The following is a 21659-nucleotide window of genomic DNA, read 5'->3' as shown; positions in this document are numbered from 1 at the left end:
AAAACCAACCACTTCATGGATTCAAAACATTCAGATGTCAGAAAAACCTGCCACCAATTCTTGGATTCAAACCGAGGCGAATTAAACCACGTGCTCCCCTGGCCCGAACCCTGTCAACCAGACGACGGGACGAAAGGAAATTAAGTAACAGAACAGGAGCAGGAAGTGACGTAAATAGCTCATTGTTCACGTCTCTGGCAGGGGAACCAAACACAAGGACCTGGGAATTAGGGCTGGGGAAACAGGGAAAGACGAGAAGTGTGGGAGGAAAGGGAATATTTTGGGGAAAGGGAGAACTAAGGGGGAAAGGAACAACCGTGGGAGATGGGAAAACTGTGGGGAAAGGGAGAACTAACGGGGAATGGGAGAACTGTAGAGGAATGGGACAACTGTGGAGGAATGGGAGAACTTTGGGAAAAAAGGAGAATAATGGGGGGAAAGTGAAAACTACGAATAGGGGAGGGGAAGGGGAACTGGGATAATGGAAGAATTTGAGCGCATGAAGAAAATGTGAAAATGTAAGAATTTGAGTGTAACATACCATAAAAATATAAGAGAGTGCAAATGCAAAAACTGTAGGGATAGCTGAAAACAGTAAAGTTAAGAATCTGAGGAAAAGAAATACTGTAGGAATATAGGGAAATGTAAAAACTAGAGGAAAATAATGGCCAAAACAGATTAACATGCGTAGAATATACTAAGGAGGTCCGAACAAATGGAACGCAACGAGAAGGTAAAGTTAACAGTGGGAATATGTACATGTGAAATTGATGGGTGAAGGAGGATATGAAAGGCAAGATTAAGATGCAAGGATAAAGTGGAAGAACGCATGAAGGACGGCGGCTTGGATTGGCAAGAGAGTGAGGATACGTGACAATGAAGGAGCTTTTAGGCGGTTCTGAGTCGTATTCTCGTTCGTAACACGTCTCCCTAAGCGATTTACCTTGCCTATTTTTTTTCTTTATGTGTCCGACTCTGGGCATAGGCTTCACAGACTGCTCCCAAAGGCCCAGTAGTCCTCCTACATAGTATACACCGCTACATGTCACCACTTCGGCGCTAACATCCACCGTCCATATTGAATACATGCTAGGGCTGTCTCATACAAGACTGGTATATTGGTATTAGCGGAGGTATTTTTACGACATGTCGGCGGGCCTTCTGGTAGATCAGTAATGTCTTTTTTATTAAATTCAAATCCCTAAACTGTTCCCTGCCCCAGCGGGGATTTGAACCCGGGTCCAGTAGGACTGCAAGTCACCTTTCTACTGACTAAGCAACCGCCTCCCCCTGGATATCCTCTTGCATGTTACTGATGCAACCTATGCCGATACTGACCCCTTCACTACGATGACGATTTTTTTTATATTTTACTCAGGGTATCACCAGACGATTTTACTCAACTTACGAAAAAAATTTAGTACTGAATGAGTTAACGTTTTTTTTTATATTTTACTCAGGGTATCACCAGACGATTTTACTCAACTTACGAAAAAAAATTAGTACTGAATGAGTTAACGAAGAGTACCACCTAAACCCTCCCGTTCGAAAAGCCTCTCCTAGTCAACCAAACCGCCTTGGGACATCAGGAAACATGACATCCTACTGGGGAATGGGATAAGAAACTCCATGGAAGCCGATCTGCATATATCTCAGGTCAACTTGAAGCACCTGTTTAACCGCTTGATTCATTTATCTATTTATCTATTTTTTCTCTCCAACAAGGAAAGTTTTCACCCCTGTTTGTTTGTTTGTTAGCAGGAATACTCAAAAATTAAAATAGAGTTTTGGACCAAATTTGGTGCGTAGATAGCCCATGTCCTAGGGAATAATCGATTAACTTTTGGAACCAATCTGGATCGTATTACATATTCTGGATCCGGAAAACACTTTTTGCGAAACCCTAATCAATGATGAGGAAACCTAACCCATTACAAAAAGTGGTTTGGAAATTAAGTTGCTGTCGGAGAGATGAGCTCCAATGAGTGCCCCTCTAGCTTACTTACTTCACGCTATCTTCAGATTATAATATTCAACTTGCAATGGATATTTTCTGGAAGGGAATAATGAAAGCTATAATTAACCCAGGCAGTTCGAAAAGTCTGCCCTTAACTTGATAAAATCATCCGACAGGGATAATAATAATAATAATAATAATAATAATAATAATAATAATAATAATATTAGTAATAACAATAATAACAACAGCAATAATATAATAATAATAATAGTAATAACAATAATAGTAATAATAATAATAATAATAATAATAATAATAATAATAATAATAATAATAATAATAGAAAAATACGTCACTGGACTGAAAGTGTTAATTACTAACAGCACGGGCACGTCCTTGAACTCTGACGTGTACTTTCACAACATAATGTCACTTCATCCTTGCCTCAATGGAAACTAATATGTAAATTTCCACCACGATCCTCTCATTGTTTTTCCCATAACGCAATGAACACACAGACAGACAGGCAGATAGAGAGACAGAGGCAGACGGCCAGATTCAGACAGACGGACTGACAGATAGACAGAGACAGGCAGGCAGACAGACAGACAAACAGAAAGAAAGAAAGAAAGAAAGAAGGGTAGGGATGAAAACGTAATCCCCCACCCTCAGTGTCGGAGGTTAAGAAAAAAAAATAAATAAAAAAATTCAAATACAAAAAGCATTACAAAACATAAAAAAACTTAGACTAAAAAAAGTGAGACCAACGACGTGTTAAGAAAAGACTGAAAAAAAAAAAAAAAAACTATTGCAAAACGATTAAAAAAAAAAAAAAAAATGCCAACACTAAAATCCTGATCTTTAAAAACGCGCGAGAAAATACGAGTCTATAGTCGGCACCAAAAATTCGCTTCACCTTTCCCTCTATATCATTTAGCTTGTGATCCGGTAAAAAGTACTGTATATGGGGAAAAGCTGGCGGCTGTAACTCAGTACCTACACATAATTACTATTTACTGACGTGACTTAAAATGTCTTGTATGTCACAGCTTTCACCCTTTATACCGTAATTTGGGTGAGAGTTTCCTCCTTTCACAGTTTTCTCCATGTAGCTGAGTTAAAAAAAAAAAAGGGACAACGTTATCTATCTACATTCTTTCCATGGCACTTCTTCGTGACGTGCACCATACTCTAGTGTTAATCTACATTCAAAAATGGAGAGATGGCAATTTTAGGCCAAATTAGAGTTAAGAGAGTACACTAAGTTCATTGTTACATAGGGAGGTTTGAGGCCAGCATACAGTATTCAATGTACAGTTGCCTGCCAAAGTCCCGTTCTTCCTCCGTCCTCTCAGTAGCTCATAACACTGCATTAGTTCTGGTAATAAAGAACAGGTTATCTCAAATTAACTGTCTACCTAGCAAAACATATTATAGCGAATACATGTAACTGTACCCACACTAATACAAAAGTATGGGTTACAGAAGGTCAGAAGGAGACAGGGAAATTTTGCAAGCGATTGTACCTCTCTACTGGGAACTACATACAGGCGTGGAGGTGAAACTAGCGCCTACAAATAAGAGTACAGGTATCAACAAGGCCAAGCAGCAACATGCGCATGCTGCTCAAGGCTGTGGATATTTACACCTTGATTGTGTCTGCTCTCTCTGTGTGTGTGTGTGTGTGTGTGTGTGTGTGTGTGTGTGTGTGTGTGTGTGTGTGTGTGTGTGTGTGTGTGTGTGTGTGTGTGTGTGTGTGTGTGTGTGTGTGTGTGTGTGTGTGTGTGTGTGTGTGTGTGTGTGTGTGTGTGTGTGTGTGTGTGTGTGTGTGTGTGTGTGTGTGTGTGTGTGTGTGTGTGTGTGAGAGAGAGAGAGAGAGAGAGAGAGTAGTGGATATGGGTGTGGTTGGGTGATTTGTGTATGGGTGTATGCATGAGTAACCCTGGTGGGCTAGTGTGGGTGGGTGTAACTTGTGTAGGTGGGTGTAGCTAGCGAGGGTGGGGGGAGCAGGGTTGAGAAAGGGGCGAGTGAAGGGGGACGAAGATAGAGGTAGAATGGAGGGCAAGGAAGGAGGATAGTAGGTGGGGGTAGGGGAGGAGCGGAGGATGTAAGAAGGGAGGGCAGATGGGTGCAATGTGGGTGTGAGTAAGAGGGAAATGATAAATATACGAGGTTCGTGAATGTGGGTGGATTTGGGTGCGGGTGGTGAAGGCTCTAAGGGGTGAGAAGAGGATGAGGGAGAATGTGAATGATGAGGGAAAGAGTGTGTGGAAGAGTGAGAATGTGGGCACTGATGGATTGTGTGGCTGAGTGGAGGTTGGTGGATAAAACTGATGGCTGTGGATGTGTCAACAGGTCGCAAAAGCGTTAGGTCAGGTGGTTGGGTTTTAATACTAGCCATTCTTTCAGGTGTGTGGCAAAGAATAGACCACAACTCCTACACTACGAAAGGTCTCCCCAAAACTTCATAAAATGTTCCGGCGGTATCATCATCATCAACATTATCATCATCCTATCTTTACTTCCAACGACTGAGGGTGGAAGGATGAAGTGGCAAAATAATAATACCATGATAAAGAGGGTGTAATTCCATTATCATTAAGACCACGTCATTGCTTTACTCTTGCTACAGTCAGACGATTATATTTAGCAGAGAACCACAGTATTAGAAGGGTTAATGAAAGCTATATCTAATCCCCCCACTTAAAAAACTCTCCTTAGCTGAATAAAACCGTCTGAATATAGTAATAAATAAATAAAAAAATGAGTCCTCAGGCTGAACAGGTTAATGGATGATGAAGGTGTAAGGGTGTGGGTGGGCATGGGCGTAGAAGGACGTATAAATGGGTGGGTTTGGGGTGGGTGTGGACAGGCAGGATATCCTGGGTGGAGTTTCGAGACATCAAACTGGGAGGAAGTCATTTGAAACCATCAGGGAGAAATAAAAAGGTGTGTGTGTGTGTGTGTGTGTGTGTGTGTGACAGAGAGAGAGAGAGAGAGAGAGAGAGAGAGAGAGAGAGAGAGAGAGAGAGAGAGAGAGAGAGAATCGTCTTAAAGTGGATAATAAAATACCTATACATACGAGTCATGCACTTTATTTTTCTACTTACATAAAAGACACAACTTGTTATTATCTTAAAACTGTTAATCTCCCTAACCAGTACTTACAATGGTAAACTTTTATCTTTTTTTTTTTTCTTTAACGAGGAACTAGTATATAGGACACACGCACGCGGGCACTCTCTCTCTCTCACACACACACACACACACACACACACACACACACACACACACACACACACACGAACATAATAAAAGGGCAAACACAAGCAATCCAAAAACATGCATATAACTCTCGCTCTCTCTCTCTCTCTCTCTCTCTCTCTCTCTCTCTCTCTCTCTCTCTCTCTCTCCACGACCCTGACCTCTGACTCGTTGCCCAAAATGTACTCAATTTCCCCATAAGAAATAATCAAATAAGTCGACTTTCATTTTCTATTCTGACCTTTACTTAAAATTACTTAAAAATTACGCACAACCATTTTAGGGATTTGGTTACCTGGATAGTGTGTGTGTGTGTGTGTGTGTGTGTGTGTGTGTGTGTGTGTGTGTGTGTGTGTGTGTGTGTGTGTGTGTGTGTGTGTGTGTGTGTGTGTGTGTGTGTGTGTGTGAGAGAGAGAGAGAGAGAGAGAGAGAGAGAGAGAGAGAGAGAGAGAGAGAGACAGAAATTACAATCAATAATATATCCACCAGCGATATTATACAGTTCTTTCACCTTAACCTGGCCCAAATTTTCGTGCTTTTGCTGCTTATTTCACGCAGCTCAGCGATAGAATAAGAAATTGTAACGGCTTAGCATCTTTTCCATTGCACTTCTTCGTGACTAGCAATGTATTCGTGTATAATCTATTGCTGCAACTCAAAACACAATATGTGAAGATGGTAATGTTTGGCCAATTCAGAGTAAGAAGAGTATAGTAACACATGGAAATAACAGTTAGGTAATACTGGCGGTGACGGTGGTGGGAAGGGCTGTGGGTAGCTGGGGAGGTGAAATGGGAGAAGGAGAGAAAGGGAGGGGTGTATGGGAGGAGAGAGCGAGGGTATGGAAGGTAGGGAGCAGGGAAGGAACAAAAGTTATGGTAGGAGGGAAAAATGAAGGGAAGGGATGGGGGAGGGGATGAGGGAGACTATGGGGGGAGGGAAAAAGGAAGAGGAATGGGACATGAGAAGGAAAGGAGGGTATAGGAGGCGGAGAAGGTATGGGGGAGTGGAGTGAAAGGGAGGAAAAAAGGAGGAAGAGGGGGGCATGAGAGGGAGCGGGGAAAAGGGAGAGGGAATGGACGGAAGAGAGGAGGGAAGGTATATGGGCGAGGAGAAAAGGAAGGGGGGTATGAGAGAAGGGGTGAATTGAGGAGTCGGGTATAGGAGGAGAGGTGAACTGATGAGGAAGGTATTGGTGGTGGGGTGAAGGGTTGGGGTGGGTAAGGGAAGAGGGGCAACTCGGTGGCTTATTCGTTTTGGCACTGGCCTCACGTTCGGGCGACGCCCCGGGGTGGATTCAAGCTCCACTGACTCCCGAATTTATGGGATGGACACACAAGGTAACGCCAATCCGCAGCAACCAAATAACCAATGCAACGCCAAACCACTGTTAACTACCACTATAACCAAATCACCATATCACTGTCAACTACCACTATAACCAAATCTTCACCATATCACTGTGTACTATCATCATAACCAAATTTTCACCATACCACTCTCAACTACCACTATAACCAAATCCTCACCATACCACTCTCAACTACCACTATAATCAAATCTTCACCATACCACTGTTAATTATCACTGTACCACCGTCTATCTGGTATCTATTCTGTCCTAACCATCTTGTCACTTCGCTCTTTCTGGGGATGAAGGGATAAAAATGCACGTGAAAAAAGGATGGGGAAAGGTGAAGGGAGGAAAAATGAAGAGGGAGGAAAGAAAAACTGGAAGGGAGGTAAAACGAGTCTAGGAGTGGGTGGGAGGGATTGAAAAGAAGAAGAGAGGAGAAAGAGGCAGAGGAGAGAAGGGAGGGAGGAACTGGAAGAGAAAGCCCTGGTGTCACGAGCAAGGGAGGGGGGGTGGGGTTAGGAGAGAGAAGGGAGGTGAGGGAAGAAGCTGAAACCAAAGTAAAAACATAGGGAATAAACGAGAACATGAGGGAAAGAAAGTAAACCAAAAAGGGAGAAGTAATGAAAAAAAAAAAGAGAGAAACGTAAACAGAAAGGAAGGGACTAGCTACATAGGAAACAGGAACTGATACGAAGAAGCAGAGAGGAAAAAAATGAAAACCAGGAGAGGGAAAACTTAGAGAATAATACCCTACAAATACGAACAAAAGGAAAGGTAACCGCATTAAACCTCACAACCACTGAAAGACAAAACAAAAGTATACCACGACGGAAAAAAAAAAAAAAAAAACAGGAAAAAATGCAAGATAAAAAAATAATACTAGAAAAAAACTAACTTAACCACTGAAAAAACAAACCCATTTTATACTACAGCAAGAAAATAGATAACAGAAAATGGTAATACAAGAAAATTAATAAGAAAATAAATCACAACATTTAGCAAAACATCGACACGTAAACCAAAACGTTTGATGCGAACAAAAGAAAATAATAACAGGTATAAGTAATTAAAGACACTTATTATAACGCAAAAATAAAAACAAATGCTGTTATATTTTCGGGTGAGAAACTTGGTAAAGCGAGAAGTGAAAAAGCCTGGGGAAAGGGAGGGAGGGGAGGGGGAAAGGGGGGACCTGGTGACCTACATGAAGGGCCAAGGTCAGTGCTGGGAGGGGTGGGGGAGGGGGGCAGGGACGGGGGATTGGGGCTGGAGGGGAGAAGGTGGGGAAGTGGGAGGTAGGGAGGCGTGGTGGCGGTTTTGAGTTTCTGTGTGTGTGTGTGTGTGTGTGTGTGTGTGTGTGTGTGTGTGTGTGTGTGTGTGTGTGTGTAACTGGATTTGTTGGTAAGTGGACGTGTGAGATTGTATGAGGTTGATCTGGTAGGATGGAGAGAGAATGGCGATGGGGTGAAGGATCTGAGATTGAGTGTGGTGTTGAGGTTAAAAGGAATGGTGATTGAAAGGAATGGTGATTAAGTATGAGGGATTGTGTGAGGCTGATTGTGCTGATGGGTGGAGCGAGTGGGTAGGTGGGTGGGGTGAAGTGGAGTGGGTGGGGTGGAATGGGGGACCAGTGGCTGCGTGCAGGTTTCTGATGGGTGGGTAACAGGGTGGGTGAGTGGACAAGGGTTGTGTTCGTGGGTATATGGGGAGACAATGGGTTAATTCATGACGCTAAGGGCGGAAGAGGAAGATTAGGTTTTTCGGGTGATGTAGTGAGGTGTGGTGTGGTGTGGTGTAGTGTACTGTTGTGTGGTGTGGTGTGGTGTGGTGTGGTGTGGTGTGGTGTGGTGTGTTGGTACGAGTATAAGTGGGTATGAATGTGGGTATATGAGTTTGTGTATATTGTGTGGGTGTGGGTAAAGATGTGAATCTATGTGTCTGTGGGGGTGTGGGTATGGGAATGGCTCTGGGTGTGGATGTGGGTAAAGGTATGGGTGGAAGTAGGGGTGTGGGTGGGGTAGGGGTGTTGGTGGGAGTGGGGGTGGGAAGAGAATCATCTTTTTCTGCCCTACACTGCCCAGCCCCATCACATCTCATCAAACCTATTCCCATCCATTATCTACCCATTCCTCTCTGCCCTTCCCTTCCACCCTTCCTCCTCATTCTCATCAACCTCTCAGCTCCTTCCCACTTATGTATCTCTCTATTTCCCTCCACCTCTACCCTCATCCATTCCTACCTTTTCTTCCTACACCATTCCTCCTCCTCTGGTATATTCCCCCTCCTCCACACTGCTCCCTCTATATTCTCTCCATTCCACCCTCACTCTTCTCTCCCTTCCCTCCACCACCTTCTGTCTGTCATTACCATCACCAAAACATTTAATTCTCTTTGGGAAAGGCTTTCGAAATGGACCGGTTGGATGCAGATTTTGTTAAAACATTCACAACAGGTTTCTTACCAACACAATAGGGCTCTCTCCATGACAACAGATCTCTCAAAAACACAACATGTCTTTCCCCAACACATCAGGTTTCTCTCCAACACAACAGGTCTCTCTCCAACACAACTCGTCTCTCCAATACAACAGGTCTCTCCAATACAACAGGTCTCTCCAACACAACAGGTCTCTCTCCAACACAACTCGTCTCTCCAATACAACAGGTCTCTCCAACACTACAAGTCTCTCTCCAGTGCTTTATAAATCGTCTGGAGGCAGAACGACGCTATCGTACTAAAATTAAAATTTCTTAAACTGCCATTTCATTCAACTAATAAACACTATACTGCATTTCTTCTGCTGTATTCTGATTTCCCTAAAATTCCTAGAAAAAAAAAAATACCATCCAAAATTCCTCTAAGATTCTTAAATTTTCCTCAATATTCTCATGTGTTTCTGAAACCTCCCTAAGAAAAAGTACCTTTTTACTCCCACAAAAGATTCAAATATCCTCAAGATTCCCAAGTTTCCCCGTAAATACCCAAAGATTCAGAGATCACTTAAAAATTACCAGCTTCTCCTAAAATTCCCTAAAGACTCGTGTTTCCCTAAAAAATCCTCGAATCTCTTACTATGTTTCTTTAGGATTCAGGTTTTCCTCCCAAATTCCCCTGGGGGTCTCGTAATATCCCCTAATTCCCCTGATTTGCCTATCTATTACAGGGGGTAAGCATTTTTCCCCGGAGGCAAAACAGAGGCACCGCTCCCTCCTCACCACCACAACTGCACCCTAGGGCCGAAGTGGTACAAAATGGTACAGTGTCGCTCCCCTGTACCATTACCAGTACAGGGAGAGAGTTGGAGAATAAATGAGAAAATAAAAGGAGGGGAGACTGGGGGAAGTAAAAACTGGAAGGGTGAAAAAAAAAAGAAAAAAGGAAAGGTTCAGTGTTGCTGAGAGGAATAATAATAATAAAAAATGATAAAATAGTTCAGAGGTAATAAAAGAGGACAGTATAATTATGAAAACTGAAATATCGTACCTGTACAACAACAAAATATTGGATAACTGGTCACAGGCATACTACGGTATCGTGTGAATATACAGTAACACCAACATATAAAATGAAGAGATGAGTGGTGAAGGGCAGGGGCAGGGGCAGCATCTAGGGTAGGGTGGGCATATTGGGTAGCTCCCCTGAGGCAGCAACATATGGAGCACGTCACCCTCTGTCGTCTGTGCACCACCAGCTACTCTCTTATTACTGGCTATTACACATCTCTGACAACACAGTATAGGCCTACAGCAACAGACCGACAAACCACGGCAGTCATCATCATCCTCACCACAGTACGCATCACCAAACTATTCCCCACTGTAGAAAATAAGGCAAATGTTATGTCTTCCATCATCATCATCATCATCATCCCCTTGCCCCTCTGCTGTTCGCTAATCAAGAGAAGTGCTGTGGCATCTGTCATCCTCTCTCCGTCAGCTCATAAAAAGGTACTAAAAAAATAAGTACATTAATTTTCAAATGGCATACCATAAAAAGTACTAAAGCGACTATATAAACTTTTCACAACCCTGCCATGTTATGTTATGAGAGGAAACAGTGTACGAGTATATACATTCAATGATTTTATGTGGCTTTTGTCAGCTCTACTGTATAAATATTTAGTCAGTTTTTATTGTGTCATGCATTGTAGTGATGAATAAGCAAAACACGCATGTAAATTTCCTATCTATTTATGCATCCATTTACTACTACTACTACTGTTATTATTATTATTATTATTATTATATAACGTATGTGACGAGCATCTTCATTTCTCAAGCTTCTGTCGTGTAATATTATGTCCATAATATATATGGTATAATAAGGAAAATATAACAAATGAAAGAATGGAAACAAGAACAATGTTAATACCTCAATTTTTCATTAGCAAAGCTCATTCTTTAATTTTCACTAACGCACTTTACGCGGTAATTAAAAAAAAAAATCCCGTTTACTCTTATTGTCATCATTCTTCAATTTTCTCTAACGCAGTCCAAGTGGTCATACTGGTACTAATAAATAAATAAACACCTGTAAATAAATAACTTTCCTTTATCATCTAGTCATTGCCATGCTTTGTACGTTATCTAAGAGGGGAATAATTCAGAATATTCGAATTTCTTGTCAATAATAACAAATTCCCTCAAACCACACCTGGGCCTTGAAGCTGAAGGAATGGAAGACGGAGGATAAAGGTAGGAACAAAAGAAGAAGCGATGATGGGGGAAGGAGAATGGAAGAAGATGGAAGAGGAAAAAAGTAAATATGAATGACGAGGTGAAGGAAGAAAAGGATTAAGGTGGGCATGGAAGAAGGAATGAAGGAGGGAGGAGAACGAAAGTGCGGGAGAAGAAAGGAGGAAGGAGAATAAAAGTACGTATGGATGATGAAGGGATGGACGAAGAAGAGGAAATTAGGTAGGCCTATGGACGAGGAAGAGAAAAGGAAGCACGGGGATAGAAGGACAATCGGACGAAAAGAGAAGGAAGAAGGATAAGTAAAAGTATGTACGAAGAGATGAAGGAGGAAGAAGTAAGTATGGCTGATGATGGAAAGATGGAGGATAAAAGTATGGAAGAAAAGGAAATGAAGGAGGAAGGAGAATAAAAGCATGGGCGAAGAAGGGATGGAGAGGGAAAATGATAAAAACAAGCATGGACGAAGAAGGGATGAAGAAGGAAGATGTTAAAAGAAAGTGTGGTAGAAGAAAGAATGGATGAGGAGGAAAAAAACAAGCACGGGCGATCAAAATGCACAACAGAAAGGATGAAACGTAAAATAAGCAGAGGAGTAATATAATAATACGAAGAGAAAAAGAATAAAAGACTGAAAAAAAAAAAAGTTACCAAAATGTGCACATCGACTAAAACTACAACTTAACCCATTGGCTCCCAGAGTTCCTGTGCGAGGGATTTTCCTGGAAGGGTGCTATGCGTACCGCCCTCCGCCTATCAGCTCACAGTCGCGAAGCTCATGGGTCCCTAGCCCGGGGCTCCCCACTTTATTAAATATTGAAAATGCCCAGTTAAGTCCTATATTGAAGAAATTGGGCGCTAATGGGTTAAAGAAACTGGTGGATTTGCCAGTGTTTAAACACAGATGAGAAGACTGTAACGCGTCTGCAGTGTGTGTGTGTGTGTGTGTGTGGGAGGTATATACTGTGCACCTGCACAAAACGGAGTTTACTGTAGTATATTTTAACCATCTGACTCGCGTGAGGTTCCAACAATGCCTATATATAAAATCATGCAGTGGTATCCAGAATGAAGAAAATGGGTAAAGTTACACTTATAATAGGATACAAAAACCCACACTGGCAGACGAAAAAAGATGTATTCCAAACAGTTTCGGTGACAGCTGTCGCCCTCTTCAGTGGATCTACAGACCAAGAGTGGTACATACAAATGCTGAGCTGCTGCTTATATGCAGGGTGATGACACGTTTTCCCAACCACACCTGATGTGACCTCACCTGACTCTCCCTCTACTCTGTCCACGACCTGAGTGAGGGATTACAAGAGGCGGCAAGGACCTTGCCACTAATCCTATACTATATACATGCCTTTTTAAAAAATGTTTAAAAAGATCTGAAGAAATTAGAAAAAATATACCTAAATAATTACACGTAACCTATACTTTTATCCATCTATATATATTATTTTTTCTTATTTCTCTTTTGAAACGATAACACTGCCGTATAATACACCAGTAACCCCAAAAAGCTGTAATAGAAAACAGGCTAAGTTCCATTTTCTTCTCCAGACTACTAGTGTAACTTCGTCATTTTTAAGTGGCACAGAAACTTCAAAATCTTAGTATTGAAACATACAAAAAATTTACTGCATGATGACAGCATACTAACCTAAACCATCTTATCCTACCCTAACCAGAGCCCAAACCCTCTAACCTTACCTAATCAAAACTAACCTTATCTTGCAAGAACATTGCTCTATATAATAACCTACTTTCCAAAACGTTCTTCTTCTGGCTTCTCTATCGAATTGCAAGTATCAAGCACTGTCTATTTCTGTCTATCCGTTTACCACAAAACTGTAATTCTTCTGTGCCTAGTAACGGTACCACTATTTTCATTAATGTGCTGCGTATAAAGCAGCTTCTACCCTTGCGATTACATTTTCTCTGGATCCAACACACACACACACACACACACACACAGGTGGAGGTCTCACGTCATGTAACCAAAACTGTTACGAAAGCGCTGACTTACAAAGAATACTGGCTCATCCTACAGCCTAGTACGCATTACTGAATATCTTGAGTCTCCACTGGGCATACATTATTTTATAAGACGATTATTTGGTAACAGCGACAAAATCATTACTGTAATTCTCTCTATTCACGTTAATTCATATGACAATTACGATCATTACGATGACAACTCCAAATTTTGTCACTACTGCTATTAACACAAATAATGCTATTTCTGTAAAATAGTAATGGTAAATTATTATCATTATTATCATCATCATCATCTACATTGTGTATTCGCTATGCCTAGAACAGCTTATGGATGGAAGGGCCACTTGTTCTCCCTGACATCATTAAAGTATACTCATCGCATCTCCTCTCCCTACTTACCTTCAAAGTCATTAATGGCACGTTCAAGGGTTGTCCTGTTAAATAATTAACGACGGATGGTTGTCTAATGCTGGCTTCCTTTTTGTTTTAGGTTTTATTTGACTATGATTTGCTTTTTGGTACAAGGTTTATCACCATCAATGCACTTTTATCTGCTAACCCCAAAAATATGACTGACTGGTTGGGTGATAAATAAAAAGAGGCGGCGAGATGGGGGTGGTGACGATCGTTTTGACAAGGTCACTTAATTGTTCAATTTACATAAGGTTTCTTACCGAGAATGTTACAACAATTCTACTAAAATGACGTTTTGTTCCATCATCAAAACTAGTCCAAACAGATTGGTCATGACTGAGAATTCTCTTGCTTCCTGCTGCTCAGTACTCATGCCTCTCTTATGCTTTCCCACTCACCAGGGTCTCCCATTTTGTGGTGCTACAACATTCCAGGATGCAGGGCCAAAACCAGTGTCTTTCTGGGATTCCGGGGTTTCCCAGTGTAGGTAAGAAAACAGTTATCACACACAAAATTTATATATCATTATCAATTCATCAGTAGCAGTATGTATAAACTACCTTGTGTGGTGATTGGTACTGATAATGAATATACACAAAGAAGCAATTTGCAGAAATTTGATACAACTTATTAAAGTAGTTAACATTTCTTTGAGCCTGACTCACAGTCAGAACTAATATCAAGGTTGGAACTATTTTCACGGCAGGGATCCCGAAAAGAAACCCTACCACACCCACTCTCCTTGCCCTGCCAATACTCTCACCCATTTCTTCTGGCCTATTAGCCACTCTTCTTCCCACGCCAATAATAATAATAATAATAATAACAATTATCATCATCATCATCATCATCACCATCATTATCAACACTCCATCTTTTAAACAAGGATTAGGGGTTGGGATAATGACTTGGAAGATGCATGGTGTGTTGATCCTGGCAGTAGTAGTCATCTTGTTTTCACATTACCTAATACTGATAACCTCAAATAGGTAACCTTAACGGTGATAATTTAGTCCACCACCACCCTCTTCACTGAGAAAATCCCACTTATATAAGGCCCGCCCATCATTACTGGCAGAGAATGGTGTTTGTGTAACCTGCCTCACACACCTGTCTCACACCTGGCTCATGGCACAGGTGTGATGGAAGGGCCAGGTTGTTTTTTTGTTGTTGGTGTTGTTGCTGGTGGTGGTGGTATTTATTATTATTATTATTATTATTATTATTATTATTATTATTATTATTATCATCATTATTATTATTATGTTGGAAGGACACAAGTCAAGAGTGAGAGTAGTGGAAATGAGTTATTTAAGAGGAGCCTGTGGAGTCACATGCAGAGACAGGCTGACGAATGAGGATATAAAGGAGCGTTGTGGTGTGGATGTGGATGTGATAGGAAGCGTTATGAGGAACACACTGAGGTGGTTTGGCCATGTGGAGAGGATGGAGGGTTAAAGACTGACGAAGAGAGTGTATGTGAGTGAGGTGGAGGGGGGAAGAGGGAGGGGGAGGCCGAGGATGAGATGGAGGGATGGGGTGGAGAGGTATATGAGAAAGGGGGGGGTGAGTTGGGAGCAGGGCAGTGAAATGGCGGGGGACAGGGCGACTTGGAGGCGATTTGTTTGTGGCCACCCCAAACGGGATTGAGGCGTCTGGCAATAGATAGATAGATAGATAGATTATTATTATTGCTGTAAAATTACTCACCTTTACTACCAAGGTACTATTACTGAAAATGCCATAACAACAACAACTACTGGTACTACTACTACTACTATTACTACTACTACTCCTGCAGTTTCCACTACTACAGCCGCTACCATTACACCTCCAAACTGCAGTCCAACTAGCACATTTCCAGTCATCACTATCATCAAATCTGAGTCTCCCTATCACCGCTACCACATCGTCTCAGTCAATGCCTCCACCACCACTGTAGCCAATACCACCACACACATCAATACCAATCCAACATCAACACCTCAACAAGTACCAATACCACAACCAACATCCCTACCACAACCAACATCACTACCACTACCAACATCACTACCACAACAAACATCAATACCACATCATCATCAGTACATCACCAATACCACAACCAACATCAATGCCACATCACCAATCCCACAATCAACATCTCAACCACGGACACCATTACAACACATCCCCATCGCTGCCACAATCAGCATGACAATCAAATATTACAACTACACATGTCATCCACAGCAACAGTCGTCCACAAACACCACCACTACCACACATCACAACCTACCACAACCACCGCCACATCAAGTCCACCACTGCCAGACACAACTTTAACCACAACTACCATACAATTACCAATACCGCTACTACCACATCGTAGCTACCACACCTCTCCTTTACTACAACTGCCATTACCATCGCTCCACAATCACTACTCCCTTACTACCACCACAACACAAGAGTACCAATACTACCATTACCCTACCACACCTCTTTCCTACCACAACAATAATCAGTAACACAACCATATTAACTACAATATAACCAAACCACCTACATCCACCAGCATAACTACCACACAGGCTTCAATATCAATGTTATAGTTCTTTCACCTTAACTTGGCCAAGATTTTCGTCCTTTTTTCAGCTTACTTCACCTAACTCACGTGGCAGAAAGAGACAATGCTACGACCCTACATGTTCCTTAGCACTTCTTCAATAGTTCACACATTTCTCAAACCACAAACATATCAGTACGATAATTAACAAATATCAAAAACAAATATCCCTAAACACACACACACACACACACACACACACACACACACACACACACACACACAACCTCCAATACCACAACTACAGTATGTAACCCCCACTACCACACAAGCTCAATCGCACCAGTCTTTAACCACAGTCACACCACGAAACATCAATACAATCAATACCACAACGACCACCGCACTCACACCTTCCAAGAAACATAAACATCTTACAAAATTTTTAACAAAGTAAAAAAAAAAAGAAGAAGAAGAAGAAGAAGAATTACATCTCGTGCAGGACGTGCGTCGATATTAAGTAAAGTCTAAGGTCGCAGCAAGCCAGATTTCAGAGAGAGAGAGAGAGAGAGAGAGAGAGAGAGAGAGAGCAGGCGTCGGTAGTTTAAGCCTCGTTGAGTTTGCCCCCCTTCCCCATCCTTCTCTTCGACCTAGTACCAGTGACCTACTCACACACACACACACACACACACACACACACACACACACACACACACACACAATTCTTTTCATTTTCTTTCTGACCTCTCTCTCTCTCTCTCTCTCTCTCTCTCTCTCTCTCTCTCTCTTATTTTGGATAGGCACAGCTAATCCTTCTATGGGTGGGGAAAGGGCCATCATTTGTTTACCTTAGATCAGCTGATTTCGATGGGCGGTCAGCTGATTTCTGCCCACGATAGATATGAAGGGGAGGATTGTGTGTGTGTGTGTGTGTGTGTGTGTGTGTGTGTGTGTGTGTGTGTGTGTGTGTGTGTGTGTGTGTTGCTCTGGAGGGGTCTCTCTCTCTCTCTCTCTCTCTCTCTCTCTCTCTCTCTCTCTCTCTCAACCATTATCGTACCTTATTTTCATTTCCCATTCACAAAAATGCATTTCACTACCACCTCTCTCTCTCTCTCTCTCTCTCTCTCTCTCTCTCTCCAGGCCTATCTCACTTCCCTTCCCCCCTTTCCTTCCTTCCTTCCGTCCATCGTCCAACCCTCCTTTCATCCATCACTACCCTACCTTCCTCTCTCAGTTCCGGCCCTTTCTTCCGTCCCCTCCTCCACCCCCCCCTCTCTCTCTCTCTCTCTCTCTCTCTCTCTCTCTCTCACACACACACACACACACACACAATTAACATTCCTCCATCTTCCCGTCCCCTCCCTTTACTTTCTCAACTTCTCCTCCATATATCATTGTTTCCTCTTCTACTTCCCTCCTTTTTCATAGCTCTTCACTTTCCCCTTCCCTCTTAACGCTCTCTCCATTTCCATATCATTTTCTTTCCTCCTCCATTTCCTGGCCTCTCTTTCAATTACTCTCTATTTCCTCCCCTTATCATATCTCCTTCCCAGTTTCCTTTTAATACTTTCACTTTCTTCCCTTCTCATAAAATTTTCTCTTGTCCCCTGATCATTTTCCCGCTCCCATTTTCTATAGACACACAGCACCTTCCATTTTCTTCACTATCAAAACATCCCACTGAACATTATCACGCAACATAAAACCATACTTTCCTCCATTAATTATATCAGAAGTGAGAAGAAAACAAATGTAAAAAGATACAAAAATGTGGAACTTACCTTGAAAGAAAACAACCGTCAGGAAAAAGTACGAAAAAAAAAAAAGGAAAGAAGGAAAATGCAGAATCCCTGAAGCAGACGACATGTATTTTTTTCTTCATTGTATTTCCCGACGATTTTATTCAGCTTAGTTAGACTTACTGACTCAGGGGGTTTAGATAAATCCTCCATGAACCCTTTCAATAACAGACTACCTCCGAAAGGTGAATATAATCGTCTGGTAATGGAATAAAATGGAACATGAGAGAAATCATTTCAACTTACCTTTTATGGACGCCGTTGAGACAGCCGTGGTAGTCAAACTGGGATCTGTTGGGCGAGAGAAAGTTAATTTGTGAGTGAAAGAGTGAAACTGGTTACGTAACCTTACACCATCTTTAATTAGCTATAACCTATTGTGTGCGTTCCTTTCTTTGTGTGTGTGTGTGTGTGTGTGTGTGTGTGTGTGTGTGTGTGTGTGTGTGTGTGTGTGTGTGTGTGTGTGTGTGTGTGTGTGTGTGCGTGCGTGCGTGCGCGCTCTACATACACAAACGACGGTGTACATGAAGAATGGATCACATAAGTAAAACAGGAGAAAAGGGAAAAAGAAACGCAAAATACCAAGAGTATTCCCTATAAACTAATTCCTTCACATAAATATACTAGGTTAAAAAAGCTATTGTAAATAATAAATGCATTGTAGCTAAATAAAGCACAACAGGGGGATAGTCTGTAAATGCGTTCCTAATTGGCCGCCGCCTCATTACTGCTTCTCCACAAAGCTGATTACACTCACACAAGGAACTTAGGGAATTTTCTCTTATAAATCAGACCAATATTTACATTCTCCCCAATCATATTCGTCCCTAGTGTTTTACAACGATGGCGCCTATCAATATTATTATTTTTACTACTACTACTACTACTATTACCACAATTTACTGCCACCTCACCAACTGTATTCCACCTTATCATATACTAACTAATAAAAGGCGTCACTACCATATTTCTTAGGCACCCCTTAAATATTATAATCTCTTACGATTTACTTCAATAAAAGAACACCTGCCTTTATGCGGTAACTAAATTAAACAGACAATACCTTCTACTATACGACCCCGTATTTCCTCAAGCATAATCTCATTTGTTAACCACTATTTCTACATTCTCATATTTTCTAAGCACGATACGTCAAAAATGCGAGAAATACCCCTGTAAATGAAGCAGATAAATAAACTGAAACGCCAACACAAATGCCAGCAGATTAATTCCAAATAAACTGCGCCACGCTTCATTTTCTGTGATTGTGTGTGTGTGTGTGTTACCTTAACTCTTTTATTTTTTTTGCTTTGGTATATGTTGCAGTGTTAGATGAGAGAGAGAGAGAGAGAGAGAGAGAGAGAGAGAGAGTTGAGGGGACAGAGAGCAAGGATGAACAGGGGTAGATGGATAGATGGAATGAGAAATGAATGGATGGATGAAAAAAAAAAACTAATAAATTAACAGATCGATGGATGGTTACCTGGCTGCTGAAATATGGATGGATGGACGGGGATCAAACGGATTATAATTAGCAGAAATAATGAAGGGACAGACTGAAAGATGGATGGGTGGTGAAAGAGAAATGAAGTATGAATGGGAGAACAGAAGAGGGATGAAGAGGGCAGCTAGTTGGCGGAAGTACTGAATGGGCTGACTGAAGGATGAATGGGTTGTGAAAAAGGAAATGAAGAATAATGGAAGATGAGAGATAAAGAGAGTAGCTAAAGAATGAATGAAAGAATGAATAAACTCCAGGAAAATAATCACAATCACACAGTCACTTTCCACCGTACTCTTTGACCCGGTATTCTGTTTGCAATTATCATCTTCACTGTTTGCCCTTCTATTCTGTCCTCTATCCCGCTTTCCCACTAAACATAATTTATTCCAATTTCCCTTCCAGGCATCGTCCCTTTTCCTCTCAGCTCTTGACAAAATATTTCTTAATCGTTTTCCCTGACTTCTCTTTGCCCCTAAAATACCAAAACATACTTCCATTAAAAGTCCCTGAACCTGTTTGTCTCCCCTCTCCCTTTTCCCTACACTGTCCCCACTTTTGTCTCTCCCCTTTCCCCTAGTTCGACATAATAATTCTAAGCCCCTAAATTCCCTAAATTGACCCCCACTTTCTTCTGCTTCTGGAAAAAATATTTCCTATAATTTAACCCTCACTTCTCTTTGCCCTATAACAACTAAAATATATCCTCTAGAAATGACCCTGTACATTCTGCTTCTCTTTTCTCCACCCTAATTACTCTTGTCTCTACTATCACCCCTCTTCTCCAGCCTCTCCCCTACCCTACGCTGCCCTGCCCATGTCCCACTTCTGCCAAACCCCTGTTCAACTTTATACTATCCTTGCCATGCCCCTGGCCATCATTTATGCTCTCACCAATCGTGCCTCATGTTACCCTGCTATCACATCCGAACCTCCACTACCCCTACCAGTAACCTGCATTACCCTTCCTTACCTTATCGTACTTTACCCATCCTGCCCTACCTATAACAACGTACTCTGACTTACCTTAACCTGTTCATGTCTCTTATCCTAGCCTCCCGAACCATATCCTATCTTTCCTCACCCTGATCTGCATTACCCTATTGTACCTCACAGCATACATACACTACCATTACCCTACCCTATTTCCACTGCCCCTTGCCCTAACCTACCCACTAAACCCTCCCTGACCTACCTCACCCTGCTCAGTGCCTCACCCTGGCCACCCCTACCCACCCCTGGGAGGCGAGGGCCGTGTGACTCCAGCTGCCACTATTGATTTTGGGGAGGCCCGGGCTACGGCGGCCAAGGTCCCGTTGAGGGCACGCCGACCCCCTCATGCTCCCCTCTTCCTGCCCCCCTGCCCTCTCACACCCCATCTTCCTGCCCCCCTGCCCTCTCACACCCCATCTTCCTGCCCCCCTGCCCTCTCACACCCCATCTTCCTGCCCCAGTCCCTCCTTCAAACCCCCTCTTCCTACCCCGCCCCCTTCCCCCCCCTTAGATCCTCCCTTTTTGCGCTCGTACCTCCTCTTACAACCGCTCTCCCTATCCCTCTCACCCCTACCCTGTCCATCCATCACATCCCCCTCATCCTGCCCCCCATCCCCCTCGCACCCCTTCTTCCTACCCCATCGTTCCCCTTCCCCCTCAGATGCCCCCTCTTCCTGATTCCCATTCTCCCCTCTTACAACTCCCCTTCCACTCCCTCTCCCTATTCCTCGTACTCCCCTTCCCTGCCCCCCATTACTTCCTTCCCCTACTCCCTGCCTCCACATTACCCCCTTACCCTTCTTTCTCCCTCCCTTATCCCCCTTACCCCCTCCCTTCCTCCCTTACCCCCTCCCTACCCCTTCCCCTCTCTCCTCACATCCTCTATCTTTCCTCCACTCTCTGTCTCCCTCTCATCACTCTCTTTCTCCCCACTGAATCCATTTCATCCCTTCCCCCTCCCCCTCTCTCTCTCATTTAAGTTTCCCCTCATCCACTCTATTCTACCATCACTCTCCCTTTTCCCCTCTCTTCTACTAATCCTCTCTCTCTCTCTCTCTCTCTCTCTCTCACAAACACACACACACACACACACACACACACACACACACACACACACACACAC

General features: G+C 42.6%; 1 protein-coding gene across 5 annotated transcripts in view; it reads right to left on the bottom strand.

Annotated features, from left to right (window-relative positions):
- Positions 1-21659, bottom strand: part of siz (Brefeldin-resistant Arf-GEF family protein schizo) — a 698716-nt gene that overhangs the window by 458669 nt on the left and 218388 nt on the right. For all 5 annotated transcript variants that reach the window (XM_080283838.1, XM_080283839.1, XM_080283842.1 and 2 more), the window contains exon 2: positions 18289-18333. In XM_080283838.1, the coding sequence (XP_080139964.1) occupies positions 18289-18333 (45 nt within the window). The remainder of the gene's footprint in view (positions 1-18288; positions 18334-21659) is intronic.

This window comes from Coenobita brevimanus, chromosome 98 (assembly GCF_032717465.1).
Source record: "Coenobita brevimanus isolate Jiangsu-jjx chromosome 98, ASM3271746v2, whole genome shotgun sequence".
Lineage (NCBI taxonomy): Eukaryota > Metazoa > Arthropoda > Malacostraca > Decapoda > Coenobitidae > Coenobita > Coenobita brevimanus.
The sequence above is the reverse complement of the archived record's forward strand: the minus strand, read 5'-3'. Positions and strand labels throughout refer to the sequence as shown.